Below are 15,698 nucleotides of genomic sequence, written 5' to 3' on the forward strand. Positions count from 1 at the left end.
TCATAACAATTTTGCTCCTATGATAAGTTGTTAATTAGTAGAAGAGAGAACTATAAAGCAATTACTTCATCCTCTGAAAAACATTTCAACTCTTCCCAAAGAGGTTGGTTGACAGTGTGTAAAAGTCTTGCTTGGTCCTTCATTCGAGCCTTTAACCTGGGCAGAGAAAACATAAAACGTATATGAGAATGCAGACACTGGTTTTCCTTTGAGCTCGGTAGCAAAGTGCAAGATTAAACCCACCTCTCAACCTTCTCTGCAAGGTTCTTGTGCTCAGCCTCATACACCATCTGCTTGGGATGGTGAATGTGCCGGTTCTTCAGCAGGTTCTCTGGCGTGTGGCCCAGATGGGATGCAAGCTGCATATGAGTGGGTCAGAAGTTACGTTTAGTTAATAGCTGTTAGCATATTAATCTGGATTATCATCCGATGGGGAGAATTAGTTTTACCTTGCCCGGAAGGATGCTCTGTCGAGGATTGTGAATGACAAAATCGATGTTTAGGAGTTGAAAGAACTCAGATACCGTTATGCTTTCATCCTCAACGTTCTAGAATTGAAGGAGAGAATAATTAAACAATTAACTACTGAAAGAATAAATGGCTTTACTTTTTTTCTGTAGGTTGTAGCTATACCTTCTGGAAATCATTGGTATAGTCCATATGGCCTTCAAGCTGGGATTCAAACAAGCTTTGTTTGAGAGCTGAAAAATATGTAAAACTGACTCAGACACAAAATCCAAAAGGATGAAATATTAAGTGTGAGAGCGACAAGGCTAACCAGACAGTCAATTAGAATCACTTTAGTGTAAGAACTTACTTGATTCAAATGTTGTTTCAGATCTGAGCTGGGATGTGCTACGCTTAGATACATCTTTAGCCTTGGCCATGACTGCTGGAGTCAAAGGAAATGTGCCAATACACTTTCCTTTCTCTGGGGACTGGTTCGGCTGGGGAAACAACATAACGATAAGGATGTATAGGTCAATAAGGCCCATTACAAAACACAAATATATGCAAACTATTTTACTTCACCTACCGTTTCTATGTTGCTTTCCGAAGAGATCCTCCTCCTTTTTTCTGCCGCCATCATGTCTTCGCCATCTACTGGTGAAGTTTTCTCGCACTGAGAGTCACTTGGATGACCAGGCAACAGTTCCCATACTACTTCCTCTGACGTACCTTGCAAGTGTCGCCCATGAAGTGAACTACCATCTTCATTGGTGGATTGTGGATTCTCGTTGACCATAGACGTATCCTCTTCACTGCTGATGTTAGGAAGAACTTCATCGACAATGTTGTCACTCATGCCGCTGCTCAGCTGATGTCTGTCTACTTCGTAATCGTGTTCTCTCCCAGGCGACCTGCAACTTCTGCGTGGGCGTTTGGGCAAAAGGTTTCCCATTGACAGTCTGGATGAGAGGCTTCTTCTATTCAACTTCAGAGGAGCAGTTACACAGGGTTGTTGCTCTTCAGCGGACTGTTCTGGTTGTGTATAGTCTGCATTGTCTGTCGTCTGTGTTTCAGGATTATGTTGTAGGGCAGTCAAGTGGGTTTTATCAGAGATTCCGTCTGAGGCCGATTTGGGTTGAGACAAGGGTGCATCGCAAACGTCTACAGCAATCCTCTCTGTGGGTTCATCGAGCAGGCGGCTCATGCGCCTTATTTTAAATCGTAGATCCGCCAAACTCAATCGTCTAGACTTGGTAGAAGAGGTATCATCAACTCCATCAACTGCAGCTGTAATGCATGGGGCGCTTTCTAATCCACATGACAAAGAACAGTTTTCTTGGCTGAGGTCAGAACCATCGTTCTTTTGCATTGTCGCTGATTCAGGTGATGCACTAAATGCATTAGCATTCCCAGGGCTATTCTTATTCACTGAAAGTGGTGTAGATTTCACATCATTTTGTGATGCATCCAATTGATCGTTGAGGTCAGACACTCTGGTGACTTTGCCATCTAATGAAAACATGGATCTAGAAAAGGTAGAGGTAAAGTTAGGAATAGTTCCAGCAGTCAATCCATGTAATCTGTTCTTAAAATGGTCACCAAGGTTTTCTCGACTTCCAGAGTGATTGGGAGACCAGCCTTCAGGTGGTCCAGTCACCTTTGAGTCGTTTTGAGAGGAATCATCTGGACAATGGACATCCTTTGATTGAATCGAAACACTTTGTCCCACTTTGTCTAGCATATAATTGTCCTTGGGCAAACTCTGCTTAGAAAAGTTGGCTAGGGGTTTTTCAAATTCCAGATCAAAATGGCGCACTGACGAGGAAGAGATTTTAGGCAAAGTACATGGCTCAGCTTTTTTCCTGTCCATGGACATAAAGAAATCGATGTTCGCACAGGTAGGGAGCATCACACCATCTTGATAGGGCAAGTCTGAATCATTGGTAATCATAACAGTTTGACTGTGTGTAACATCTATGTCGGCATCATCGGCAGAAAACATCGTCTTCTCTCCATAGAGATCTTCTGCATCATGGGTGACCATAGATACCTCCTGGTGGGAGAATACAAATTCGAATCCATGTTATACATGGATATTGTTCATACTCATTAGTAGGGTAATGATGATAATTACACCGCAAAGAAGCTGATCAATTTAAACCTCGCCTTTCTTTGTTTGGAAGTTTGCAAAGGAGCGTACAACAAGTTCTCCATGTCTAAAGGACCACATTATCAGCACTGTTTCAAAGATGTATTAATAATTCCAAGTAAAAGCTATTTCATTCAATTTGGCTACCTACCTACCAGCGATTGGTTGTTTCCCCTTTTCAACGACACCTATAGGGTTTCTTTAAATGGATAACATGGGAGAAACACAAAAATGTTAGAATGGTTTTGGTAGCAGACATTATTTGAGATGTACTTTGGAAGTCTACTTACCTGTTGTCAGGATTAATTGCGGCTATGAAAAGAAGATGGGCGAAATTAAGGAATCATTTCAATTAAGATCTAACAGCCCATCATGGTCGAAAATGTTATTTATATATATATTCTGAAAAAGGAGAGAGCTAACAGGAGACCTCAATCAAATTATCAATCAGAAATGTATCTGCGCTAACACACCAAAAAGAACACACACAACGGTGTAACGGTTCCTCTAACGCAATTGATGTCACAATTTTCAAATCGGCACACTATAACTATATATATATATATATATATATATATATATAGTTGATTTAAACCCAAGGTAGGTCCGATAATAAATGTATGTACATTTTGTTATTCTATTTTCTTTTACTGATTTAAACCTAGGGTAGGCTCATAATGGCATCAAATACTTTGTTCCTTGTCCGTGCCCGAGCATGAATTTCGCCCCAACTAGAAAGAGTTTACGTGATAAAGTGAGTTAATTGTCCAGTATGCTGTCCATGCAGTTGGTACATTTGCGATGGATAAGTCTGTTATGTTTCACCGGCATCCAGTATCCCAGTGTCCCCCTCTTCCCCCCCCCACAAACACACACACACCATTATTACTTACCAGTTAGATCTTGTAGAGGTTTTCGGACCGGTGAGCCGTTACTATTTTCCCCAAAAAATAAGATAGCAATTAAATGTGAAACAGCACTGTGATGAACAAAATATTTTTGTCAAGGCTAATGTATCTTACTTTGAAAATAGCAGAACATCAGTTGCAGGAGCTAAACTGACCCTTCTTGAATTCCTCTTTTCCACAGGCATGGCAACTTCAACCTTTTTTAAATAATTAAGATGAAACATAAAGAGTACAATACGGAAGAGGATTAGGGCCAAACATAAGAAAAAAAAATAGTTCTGACTTTAATCTCAGAATTCTGATGTTAAAGTCAGAGTGATTAGGAGACAAGCCTTCAGGTGGTCCAGTCACCTTTGAGTCGTTTTGAGAGGAATCATCTGGACAATGGACATCCTTTGATTGAATCGAAACATTTTGTTCCACTTTGTGCAGCATAGAATTGTCCTTGGGCAAACCTGGCTTAGAAAAGCTGGCTAGGAGTTTTTCAAATTCCAGATCAAAATGGCGCACTGACGAGGAAGAGATTGTAGGCAAAGTACATGGCTCAGCTTTCTTCCTGTCCATGGACATAAAGAAATCGATGTTCGCACAGGTAGGGAGCATCACACCATCTTGATAGGGCAAGTCTGAATCATTGGTAATTATAAGTTTGACTGTGTGTAACATCTATGTCGGCATCATCGGCAGAAAACATCATCGTCTTCTCTCCATAGAGATCTTCTGCATCATGGCTGACCATAGATACCTCCTGGTAGGAGAATACAAATTCGAATCCATGTTATACATGGATGTTGTTCATACTCATTAGTAGGGTAATGAGGATAATTACACCGCAAAGAAGCTGATCAATTTAAACCTCACCTTTCTTTGTTGGGAAGTTTGCAAAGGAGCGTACAACAAGTTCTCCATGTCTAAAGGATCACATTATCAGCACTGTTTCAAAGATGTATTAATAATTCCAAGTAAAAGCTATTTCATTCAATTTGGCTACCTACCAGCGATTGGTTGTTTCCCCTTTTCAATGACACCTATAGGGTTTCTTTAAATGGATAACATGGGAGAAACACAAAAATGTTAGAATGGTTTTGGTAGCAGACATTATTTGAGATGTACTTTGGAAGTCCACTTACCTGTTGTCAGGATTAATTGCGGCTATGAAAAGAAGATGGGCGAAATTAAGGAATCATTTCAATTAAGATCTAACAGCCCATCATGGTCTAAAATGTTATTTATATATATATTCTGAAAAAGGAGAGAGCTAACAGGAGGCCTCAATCAAATTATCAATCAGAAATGTATCTGCGTTAACACACCAAAAAGAACACACACAACGGTGTAACGGTTCCTTTAACGCAATTGATGTCACAATTTTCAAATCGGCACACTATATCTATATATATATATATCTATATATATATATATCTATATATATATATATCTATATATATATATATATATATATAGTTGATTTAAACCCAAGGTAGGTCCGATAATAAATGTATGTAAATTTTGTTATTCTATTTTCTTTTACTGATTTAAACCTAGGGTAGGCTCATAATGGCATCAAATGCTTTGTTCCTTGTCCGTGCCCCAGCATGAATTTCGCCCCAACAAGAAAGAGTTTACGTGATAAAGTGAGTTAATTGTCCAGTAACATATGCTGTCCATGCAGTTGGTACATTTGCGATGGATAAGTCTGTTATGTTTCACCGGCATCCAGTGTCCCAGTGTCCCCCTCTTCCCCCCCCCACAAACACACACACACCATTATTACTTACCACTTAGATCTTGTAGAGGTTTTCGGACCGATGAGCCGTTTCTATTTTCCCCAAAAAATAAGATAGCAATTAAATGTGAAACAGCACTGTGATGAACAAAATATTTTTGTCAAGGCTAATGTATCTTACTTTGAAAATAGCAGAACATCAGTTGCAGGAGCAAAACTGACCCTTCTCGAATTCCTCTTTTCCACAGGCATGGCAACTTCAACCTTTTTTAAATAATTAAGATGAAACATAAAGAGTACAATACGGAAGAGGATTAGGGCCAAACATAAGAAAAAAAAAAAGTTCTTACTTTAATCTCAGAATTCTGACTTTAAAGTCAGAATTCTGACTTTAATCTCAGAATTCTGATTATAAAGTCAGAATTCTCAGAGGTTGGTCCTTACAGGTACCCATAGTTCTGAGTTTAAAGTCAGAATTCTGAGTTTAAAGTCAGAATTCAGAGATTAAAGTCAGAATTCTGACATTAATCTCAGAATTCTGACATTAATCTCAGAATTCTGAGATTAAAGTCAGAATTCAGATTTTTTTCTCAGAATTCTGAGAATAAAGTCAGAATTTAATTACTTTTTTATGTGTGGCCCTAATCCTCTTCTGTAGAACAATGATGAGAGAATTATATTTTGGAAAAATCTAAATTTGATGGTTTGGTTGGCATTTCAGATACACAAGTGATTACCTGAGATTCCACAAGCTCTGGGTCAGCAAAATCGACAGATGTCCGTGGCGCTTTTAAAATCTTACAAAAGATTAAAACAAACCATTGGTCATCAAATATTTATACCATGCACATTATATTTACAAAGACCATGTTGTATTATTATTATTAATAATAATATTAATAATAATAACAGGGGGAAAAGGGTTGATTTTAAATCTGTTTCACTAACCGAAACGCTGCGCCTGGACCCTGCAACATTTGACCTGCAACATAAATTATAAAACAGATGTAATATCAGTGTACTATTGATGACTACAATTGGACTCTTTATGTCATAGTTTGAGTCTTGTAGTTTAGTCAAAAGCTTAATGATGAAGGGAATTCAATCCATAAAAACGAATTGTTTGTGACAATGTAAAAAGTATCCCCTCAGTAGTCATTTTTTTATCAAGTGTACAAGTCACTCACTTATTCATTAGAGGGTCAGGTGACTCCATCTACAATTGGAATAAAAACAAATCATAGTTACAGAAAAAACATTAGCAATACCACTATTTCATTCTGAAACATAGATCATGTTATTGATTTGATAGCCATTACATAATAAGATCACCCACCAGTCACCCCTCATGCATGGAAGGTGACAGAACTACAATTAAACATTGAACCACTCATTTGAGAAAATAAAAATAGTTATACTGTAAAGCTAGATCGAGAAGGGTCATTGAATCAGGTTAAGTCGGCTATAATTTAAGAGGTAACGTTAATGCAAACTAAACGTGGCCAACTTGCCAGTTTGTTTCACCTCCATAACCTGTTTATACTGACAATTCAGTTTAGTATGCATGTATGTATGTATGTATGTATGTATGTATGTATGTATGCATGTATGCATGCATGTATGCATGCATGCATGCATGCATGCATGTATGTATGTATGTATGTATGTATGTATGTATGTCGCCCCATCAACAAAGCACCATTTCAAATCACCCATTCAATCAATCATCATTCTTATTTACAAATATTCTTTCAAACGTAACTGTTGATCGTTATACTAGTGACCATACTGTTGCATTAATAAAGTAAAACACTTGCTATAATATAACGGTAGCTGAAAGCATTATAGTTAGCCCTAGCACGTAGCAGCTATGTGCTATAGTATGTGATTAGCTGTGTAAAACTAGCTGTCAATGACTGCCCCAGTGAAACCAAAATAGTGACTATACCTTGAATTTTTCAACAATTCCAACCGGTCAGAATAAAAGGTGAGCTTTGTCTTTATTCAACACAATTAACCTTCATGGTATAACTCCATAACTGTGCCGAACAACATTGACGTTAACGTTTTTTAAAAAAACCCGCCTTTACGCATGCGCTGTTTAACATTATCCCTTTCAAATGTTCAGGATACTCGCGCTGGAAGTTTTACGTGTTTTTTAATCAATCATAAGAATTAATCAGAATGTATTCTTTATCTAATCCATAGGAAGGATTTAGTTGAAAACGAAATTGAATACAGGAAGCTCGTTTGGCAAACAGGATATGACCGAATAAGGGGGGCAGTTTTTCAAATTTGAAGATCATTTTTGACATCGGATAATAAAGAAGTAAGAATTTGTTATATATTTGCTCACAGTGTATCTGCGGAATGCATATTCATGCAATTAGTTAATGCTACGATTGATGGTGCTACGGCTGTTGATAGAAATTAGTTGGGTTAAAACTCAATTGAGGACAGAAATGCGCAACATAATCCAGGCAGCTAGCGACCTCAATAGAGATGCTACTTTGTTAATATCTGCGCCTAGTTTAAATTCGGATATTAAACATCGTTGCTAACTAATGACGCCAAATGTCAAGCAGCATGTTACATTTATTTAATTTTCTCTTTCTAGAGCTGACTTTGGTCCATATTTCAGCAACCAAAATGTCTTCAAAGAACCCCAAAGGTAACGTTAGTGAGTTCCAGTAATGTGTAGTAACGTAATGCTTACCATTAACGTTAAACTATCAGATGCGATAACGTTACGTTATCTCTTCACCTAGTTCAAGTGGTAATGTCGAAGATGTTTATGTAAATGAATGTATTTTATAAGTCACAATCTATCTCTGAATGATGCTAGAGTTAAGCCACTAGTCTTTGGCCGACTGATGACAGCTCTTGCATTTGCACCCCTTGTGATTCCCACTTTGTTTTGGTCTGAAAAAATCTGCGATAGTTTCCACCAATGTACACTTATGGAAAGTCCGTTTAATTCATTATATCTTCTGTGAAGTTTCTTAGTGTAAATGTATGCGTAATATATACTTATTTAACCTGATGTTATGAATAATTTACAGCTGCACATCCTACTCTCGAAATGAAAGAGGGGGGTAATCTTAAACCTCAAAAGGAGAACGCACAAAGGTAACTAATCAGCTTTATGATTTAAGTTTAGGGATATTAATTGCCAATCCACACACTAACGTATGGGCACCATTAGGGCATATTATGTTTCCACATTATTAATAATTGCATTATGTTCTTCACAATGTTCAGTATCATAGGTCAGCAAAGATCTTGACGATGACCATCTTGCATCTTAAAAAAAGAAACAGGTTGGCAAATTAATGTGTATATCTATTTTTCAGGAAAAATGCTCCCAAAGTTTTTAAAGGGTGAGTTATGAACAAATATATTTCCAAGTGCTTTTCAATTAAACGTTATCATGAACATCATGTAGAATGACTTTACATTGCCTACTCTTTGATAGAGCGTCCACTAGATATGGGCAGCAGGAAGAGCTGAAGGACCAGAACCAGCTTTTGTTGGTTTCGAATGAGCAGCTGCAGAACAGTCTCACGGAGTCCCAGGTAAAAACAAAGGTGTAATATTTTCACCCTTCCAGGTCTTCACAAACGAAATATATCTTCTCTAGCTCAATGTACCTATTTTCGATCATTTGTATTGCATTTTTGTGCAAACAGTCAAAAAGGTATTAATTTAATCAGTGTCATTTGTAGGTCCTGATTGATATACTTGCCAATCTACAATGAAAAAATACAATCATTCTTCCATTAAAGTTGTCTAAATGTCAACCCATACCAGAGGCATTGCTTAACTTCAGTGTTGTTGTTTTTTGCAGCAAAAAGTTACTGAGCTGGGACTGCAGTTCAAAGACCTGGAGAAGGAAAATGCAGATATCCAGAAACGCCTTAATGACTGTCACGTTCTCCTAGTGGCTGGAAAGATAGACCCAGGTACATGAACATGAGCTTGGACTTGAAACAATATAGCCAACTAAATTGTTGCTGTTTTTAAATGGCCATGAATAACGGGGCGAATGTTTTAGTTTCAGGTGATGCCATTGCCCAACCTTCTAAAAATCAGGGAAAAGAAGTGTTGGTAGGTATTTATTAATTTACTCTGATTTATTTTGCCGCTGGCTTGACATGAATATCTGTTTATGCAATTCTGCTACACGAATTTCCAATACTAGGAAGGAGTTGTCATGCATGATCTGAATTTCAGAACATATCCAGAGACCTTATAAAAGAACTCGGGAACTTCACAGATATCGGCACAAAGCAACTTGAACAACTAAAAGTAAGGGAATCTGTTGGATCATACCAGGCATTCTTCTAATTTTTTTTTCTCAAATAACATTTGCCAGCTGATTGGGGTATTTATTTTATCCCAATCAGCAGTTTTTTTTTTTTTTAACTGTTAGCTGACATTACTAACATGTATCCCTTTAAACTATGTTTAGGTATTCCAAACGGCCATAGCAGATCTACATGGAGAAGGAGAACATGTCATGCAGGAAAGAGAGGACTTTTCCCTACAGGTTCTGGAAATGGAAAAAGCCCTTGAAGAAGCTGAGCAACTCTTAATTGAATAAATGTAGTGTACATGGGGTACTATTTTGATTTATATATATTTTTTCAAAATACTGTAACGTTCACAGTAGCGGTAGCTTTGAAAAGAAGTCCAAAGGAAGGTTTTAATTTTCTTAAAAAAAACAATTGTGCTCAATAAACCAACGCTATGATTCATTACTGTTCTCTTATTTTTGGTGACTCAGAAAGTTTTATTATTCTAAATTAAACCGACTCAATGTTTCTTCCGGTTATGCTATCCACATAAATGACAAAATCTGTCCCAATTTAAAGCCGCTGCTTTTACTTTATGACAAAGGCATTTCATGAAAATTCAATCCCTGTTGGTTATGTCAGAAAATGCAGAGAAAGCTGTACCCAAAAAGAAAATCGACAAGTAACACCCGATGTAGATTCGGGACATTAGGTCAGCTGCTGAGTGTCTATTGAGAGGAGCCTGAATGGTGCAAGATAATTATTACTCATGTACTTGCTCTTGTCAAAACAAGCATTTGTCTCTACTAAGTGGACATTATGAATAATGAGAAACAATGGCAAAATCTATACCAAGGCATTGGCTCAAACATTTGAAAGCTAGATAAAAAAAAAACTGGCAAGGCAGGTGAGATCAGGCCAATCAAGAAGAGGGATACCATGGTCCTTAAACCAGGTACTGGTAGATTTGGCACTGTGTGCAGGTGCCAAGTCATGTTGGAAAATGAAATCGTCACCTCCATAAAGTTGGTCCGCGGCAGGCAGCATAAAGTGTTCTAAAACTTCCTGGTAGACTGCTGCATTGACCCTGGACCTCAGGAAACACAGTGGACCAACAGCAGCAGATGACATGGCACCCCAGACCATTACTGACTGTGGAAATTTTACACTGGACTTCAGGCAACGTGGATTCTGTGCCTCTCCTGTCTTCCTCCAGACTCTGGGACCTTGATTTCCAAAGGAGATACAAAATTTACTTTCATCTGAAAACATAACTTTGGACCACTCAGCAGCAGTCCAGTCCTTTTTGTCTTGAGCCCAGGCGAGACGCTTTTGACGTTGTCTCTTATTCAAGAGTGGCTTTACACGAGGAATGCGACAGCTGAAGCCCATATCTTGCATACGTCGGTGTGTGGTGCTTCTTGAAGCACTGACTCCAGCTATAGTCCACTCTTTGTGGATCTCCCCCACATTTTTGAATCGGTTTTGTTTGACAATCCTCTCCAGGGCGCGTTTATCCCTCTTGCTTGTACACTCTTTTCTACCACATATTTTTCTTCCCTTCGCCTCTATATTAATGTGCTTGGACACAGAGCTCTGGGAACATCCAACCTCTTTGGCAATGACCTTTTGTGTCTTGCCCTCCTTCTTTAAAGTATCAATGGTCATCTTTTGGACAGTTGTCAAGTCAGCAGTCTTCCCCATGATTGTGTGTCATACAGAATCAAAACGAGAGACCATTTAAAGGCTTTTCCAGGTGTTTTGAGTTAGTTAGCTAATTAGAGTGTGGCACCAGGTGTCTTCAATATCTGACCTTTTCACCATATTCTAATTTTCTGAGATGTTGAATTTAGGGTTTTCATTGGTTGTCAGCTATAATCATCTTCTTTTTGGCAAAAAACACTTATAATGTATCAGTCTGTTTGGAATGAATGTATACATTCTACAGGTTTGACTTTCTAAATGGAATTAATGAAATAAATCAACTTTTTCATGATATTCTAATAATATGACCAGCACCTGTATATATATATATATACATACACACAATTAAGAAACCAGTGTAACTCAGAAATGTACCTTTAATAAAACATTGAATTAAATCCGGCATCCGTTTTGCTGGTGTGTTTCCAGGTGAAGCACATTAACATAACCATTTGATTTTTTTGGAAGAGGGAGGGAGTGACGGGAGGTTTTTAAAGTGCGAGCATAGCTTCAGTGTTCTCATCTCAGCCTAGCTACCAGGTAGTTGTAGAAAACACACCCGAGATTCATCTGGGTAACTATGATCCAGTCGTCATGGGTGATCTGGCCGAACGTTCCCTAATGCATGTTTCCCGTTTGCCAGTGTGTGATCAGGTTACGATCACCGTTTACTTCAATTTATTAAGGCAGTCGTCTCCTGCAGCTCCTGAATAAGACACATTCTGTGATTCATGTTGTGCAAAAAAAAAAAAAAAAAACTAGACGGTGAAGTATTAAAGCCACGTTGTGTTCATAAAGCGTGTGGCGACGGACACGTGACGTGGTGGCATTGGGTCACGGGGCGAAGCAGGCGCCGGAGGGATTGCCGGTCGCGCGCCGTGCACATGGCCGGTAGAGGCACGGGCTCGGTCTGGGGCTCCGGCGTGTTGAAGCGGCATTCCCTGAGGTGGTCCGACATGCTGGGCAGGTCGCTGAAGCGCCACTTGGTGACGGCGCTGAAGGCCGTGCTGAATCTCCACACCTACGACAGGACGACACAGGTTGATTCATGTAATAATATGGATCTTCTAAGCCATTGGTTCTCCAAAGAGTTTTTTTCTTCAGACACTAATAAGTGAATCACAAAAATCTGAGAAGGCCAGTTTACAAGAAGCTGACCAGCAAAATTATAAAATAAGCATTTTCTTTTTGGAAATTATGTTTCTAAAATCGTTTGCACAGCCGCGGGGGGGGGGGGGGGGGGGGTGTGTGTGTGTGTGTGTGTGTGTGTGTGTGTGTATACAGTATAATGCAGTTCCCAAAACTGACTTTGTTTTTAACGTGCCAGCAGACGGTGCCTTGGGGGCCCAGCCTCCTCTCCCACTGCAGGTCCACCACGCCCCTGGTCTGGAGCAGACTGGAACACACGTCCCTCATGCCACGGGACACCACAGACAGCTGGCACAGACTGAAGCTGTCCAGGAATCCGGCGATGTGCCACAGGATCTCCATGGGAAGTCCTGTGAGCTGGTCCGACCGCGGGCCATCGTGGAGAAGGGGAGTGCATGGCCGCACGCCGAAGGACTGCAGCCTCCCGTCGTGGACCACCCTGGCTGCCCCCCGGCCCTCCTGGCCGGCGGGGCCCAGCCTGCGCTGGGAGAAGGTGCACCCGTAGTACGCCAGGGGGCAGCGGTGCTCCATCCAGCCGCTGAGGCCGGCGTGGATGTCTGCGTGGACGTTTGCCGAGTGCCAGGAGAACTGGTCCCTGCGGAAGGCCTGGCCGCACAGGAAGGAGAAGGTGTGCTGGTAGGGGGGCTGGAACGTGAGGAAGCGCCCGTGGGGGACCTCCACCTCCAGGCTCTCCAGGGCCAGGCCCAGGCGGAGTGTGCGCAGGGGGCTGGGGCACGACAGCTGGTGCGCGGCATGGTCGCACGCGGAGGCCGAGGCCATTTCGCCCACTCTGGTGTTGGTGACCAAAATGGCCGCCGGGAAGGTGAAGGTCTGCGTGCCGACGTCCACGCGGCGTCCGTCCACGCGCACCTTGTCCGATATCCGCCGGCACTCCCTGGACTCCTCCAGGCAGAAGAGGAGGGCGGCCGCCACTGGGTCCATCTCCCCCAGGCCCGTCGATTCGACCGCCCCCTGCTCGAGGTCTGACGTGTCCACCGAACGGTCCTCCAACGAGGGGGGCGAGGTGGGATGGGATCGGTCAGGGAGGGGGCCCCTCCGGCCGGCGGCCGATGCAAGCGGCCCTACGACATGTCGAAACCCCGGGGGTTTGTTGGGGCGGTGTTCAGTTCCCCTGGCGTCCAAGACAGCCAGCCCCCTGTCCTCCAGGATCACGTGACCAGCCCTCTGTGCAATGCCCGGGACCACGTGGGGCCGGTCGTACGGCGCTACGCACGGCTCCTTAGGATTCCCCTGTGGGGGAGGGGGGACCGTGTTTGGGTCTTCCTGGTCCTGGCCGCGGCGTGCTGTGGAGCCTGTCGTCCCCGGCGACGGCTCACCTGGCAACTGCGTTCCAAGATGACAAGCGCTGGTGGTCAGACAGCCGTGACAACGGCAGCGCTCTTGCTCGCCGTCGACGGCGCTGGCCTCTTCGGCCACGTCGAGCCCGTTGGTTAGCTTTCCTCCCCTGGCGTCGCTCTCCCCTCTCTGGCCCCCCGCCCCTCCTCCGCACTCGAGGGCGTTGGCGGCGCGGAACACATCTAGAGCGGCCGCCAGGCTCCTGGCGGTCTCCAGCGTGGCCTCGTAGAGCCGACCATAGTGCTCATCAGTTAAACCGTCGATCCCATTGGCTATCCTCTCCTTGGCTGAGCCGGGCGGAAGAGGCGGAGCCAAGCCCGGCGAGGGCCGATGCACACTTTCGCAGGAGGACGAGGCCGACGCCTCAGGGGCTGATTCTGGCAGATCCATACGCACAGCCCCGCGCACTTTAGTCCTGGCAACAGCCGGCTCCCACCTCGTGGGCGCCATGGCAACCACCTTCAGGGACTCGAGCAGCATGCGCTGGTCCTGCAGGGCGAGCGCCATGTCCAGCTGCTCCGGCTCCTCCACGCCACCCCCACTGCTGCTGCAGCGGCTCAGCTGAGAGGTGTAGTCCAGACTACTGACCGGCCACCTGTTCCACTCCATGGTGCAGCACACCAGGCCCGCTGGACAGACCTCCAGGTGGGAGGCCATCTTCTGGCGCACCAGGGTGATGGGGCAGCCGAAGCCGCTGTTCAGGCAGGGAACCCTCTCCAGCGGGCAGAGGAGGCGATGCTCGGCGCTCTTACAGGAGTGGAACGTAGCACCGCAGGCCAGCGGACAGGCCGTGAGGTCACAGGAAGCGCCCGCTACGGGTTTCGTCGTGCACCGCAGGTTCACGCAGGACGCGCAGTGCTCGTGGGGTGCCTCCATCGTCTAGGCACGGGTGGAGGTTGATGATGCCGTCGCCGATCAGGGTACACTTTGCTAAGGGAAAGAAAAAGAAAAGAGTGGAACGCACAATACGCGCAATTCACTGTGTTAGGTGTATTGGTCTATAAAATGTTGTAGTGAAATGGTGATACAGCATGAACATACAGCAAATCGCTGCACTGTAACGTATGAATGGGTTATGAAATCGCTGCTTTATAAAAAAAAGTTGGGCAGCAGTCCCTCTCCAAAGTTCAATAAGTCAGGGAAACATCCGGGAATACAACATACTATTGAACATGGACAACACTGATCTACGTGCGAGAAAGAAACGGGCTTCATTCAACACCTTTACAACTGACCCATCAGTGACAAACCTACGTTAGCCGGCTAACCAGGCAGCACTAACTTCGAGGCTAATGTTTGCTAGCAACAGTTCACCAATTCCTGAAGTTCAGTGACAGTCGTGTCCAAAAGTTCATTGAAAGAGTCAGGCAACAGCTTAGACAACTAGATAACAGAAATCTACTTACCATTTATTGGCGACCCACTCGTTTATTTTTATCCATTCGATTATACTTTGTCACTAGATAGTAAGAACCACCGCCGCTAGTGGTAGCAGCAGGCTATAGTCTGGAGACGTCCCACCGCTCCCTCTGACGTAGCGTTGCTCACAGTGCGACCGACCGCGGTCGCGGTGGCTCATTAACGGCGGCCCCTTGCCCCAGGACACGAGTGACTGATAGGCGGGTCTCGGTTAACGAATAGGTCATAAAAAACTCGTGGGTATCAAGGCTTCGTTATCTTTTAAAATAAACGCATATAAGTATTTATAGAAACTTTACATTTGGTTTTCATTGTCTGCATGAACAATGCAAAGACAGTATATCACTTTAACATTGTATAATAGCTGTTAATCCACGTATATTGTTGTTGCTGCATTTTGTTTCCAAATACCGGTAGCTACCGTTCGTGGAGAAATATAAGATTGGACCTGCAATGACGCTGGATAGCCAACAGAGGGCGACGTTTTGCAACATTTGTAACTCAAGCGTGTGAGCGCACATCTAGAACTATTGTCAGAAGTC

General features: G+C 42.9%; 3 protein-coding genes across 4 annotated transcripts in view; 1 reads left to right on the top strand and 2 right to left on the bottom strand.

The window, feature by feature from the left end:
• Window positions 1–2,911, bottom strand: part of LOC115534471 (uncharacterized) — a 28,845-nt gene extending 25,934 nt beyond the window's left edge. Inside the window, exons 1-9 of the mRNA XM_030345466.1 lie at window positions 2,890–2,911; window positions 2,755–2,798; window positions 2,617–2,666; window positions 1,037–2,503; window positions 818–947; window positions 634–701; window positions 450–548; window positions 244–359; window positions 66–156 (exon numbers count right to left, since the gene is read on the bottom strand). Of these exons, the coding sequence (XP_030201326.1) occupies window positions 66–156; window positions 244–359; window positions 450–548; window positions 634–701; window positions 818–947; window positions 1,037–2,503; window positions 2,617–2,664 (2,019 nt within the window). The 5' untranslated portion in view covers window positions 2,665–2,666; window positions 2,755–2,798; window positions 2,890–2,911. The remainder of the gene's footprint in view (window positions 1–65; window positions 157–243; window positions 360–449; window positions 549–633; window positions 702–817; window positions 948–1,036; window positions 2,504–2,616; window positions 2,667–2,754; window positions 2,799–2,889) is intronic.
• Window positions 2,912–7,333: 4,422 nt separating this feature from the next.
• On the top strand, window positions 7,334–9,990 carry knstrn (kinetochore localized astrin (SPAG5) binding protein). Of its 2 annotated transcripts, XM_030345467.1 has the most exons (9): window positions 7,334–7,562; window positions 7,851–7,904; window positions 8,296–8,362; window positions 8,587–8,613; window positions 8,709–8,808; window positions 9,081–9,195; window positions 9,288–9,340; window positions 9,467–9,541; window positions 9,705–9,990. In XM_030345467.1, the coding sequence occupies exons 2-9, from the start codon at window positions 7,883–7,885 to the stop codon at window positions 9,834–9,836; spliced, it is 591 nt and encodes a 196-aa protein (XP_030201327.1). In that variant the 5' UTR covers window positions 7,334–7,562; window positions 7,851–7,882; the 3' UTR covers window positions 9,837–9,990. The 2 variants fall into 2 exon arrangements, with proteins under 2 accessions (XP_030201327.1, XP_030201328.1); XM_030345468.1 differs by lacking the exon at window positions 7,851–7,904.
• A 1,601-nt stretch (window positions 9,991–11,591) lies between these two features.
• Window positions 11,592–15,324, bottom strand: LOC115534244 (F-box only protein 30). The gene is made up of 3 exons (XM_030345077.1): window positions 15,144–15,324; window positions 12,541–14,667; window positions 11,592–12,253 (listed from the first exon to the last, which is right to left on the bottom strand). Exons 2-3 carry the CDS (start codon window positions 14,611–14,613, stop codon window positions 12,023–12,025), a joined length of 2,304 nt encoding a protein of 767 aa, XP_030200937.1. The 5' UTR covers window positions 14,614–14,667; window positions 15,144–15,324; the 3' UTR covers window positions 11,592–12,022.
• Window positions 15,325–15,698: the final 374 nt, after the last annotated feature.

The sequence above is a fragment of the Gadus morhua genome, chromosome 21, assembly GCF_902167405.1.
Source record: "Gadus morhua chromosome 21, gadMor3.0, whole genome shotgun sequence".
Classification (NCBI taxonomy): Eukaryota; Metazoa; Chordata; class Actinopteri; order Gadiformes; family Gadidae; genus Gadus; species Gadus morhua.

Excerpts from the sequence above, each read along its gene's own strand:
- knstrn (XM_030345467.1), top strand. The coding sequence starts at position 7,883 with ATGTCTTCAAAGAACCCCAAAG. Across the intron at positions 8,809-9,080 it reads ACAGTCTCACGGAGTCCCAG|CAAAAAGTTACTGAGCTGGG; the intron begins GTAAAAACAAAG and ends TGTTTTTTGCAG. Across the intron at positions 9,341-9,466 it reads ATCAGGGAAAAGAAGTGTTG|AACATATCCAGAGACCTTAT; the intron begins GTAGGTATTTAT and ends TCTGAATTTCAG.
- LOC115534244 (XM_030345077.1), bottom strand. The coding sequence starts at position 14,613 with ATGGAGGCACCCCACGAGCACTGCGCGTCCTGCGTGAACCTGCGGTGC. Across the intron at positions 12,254-12,540 it reads GCTGGCACGTTAAAAACAAA|GTGTGGAGATTCAGCACGGC; the intron begins GTCAGTTTTGGG and ends GTCCTGTCGTAG.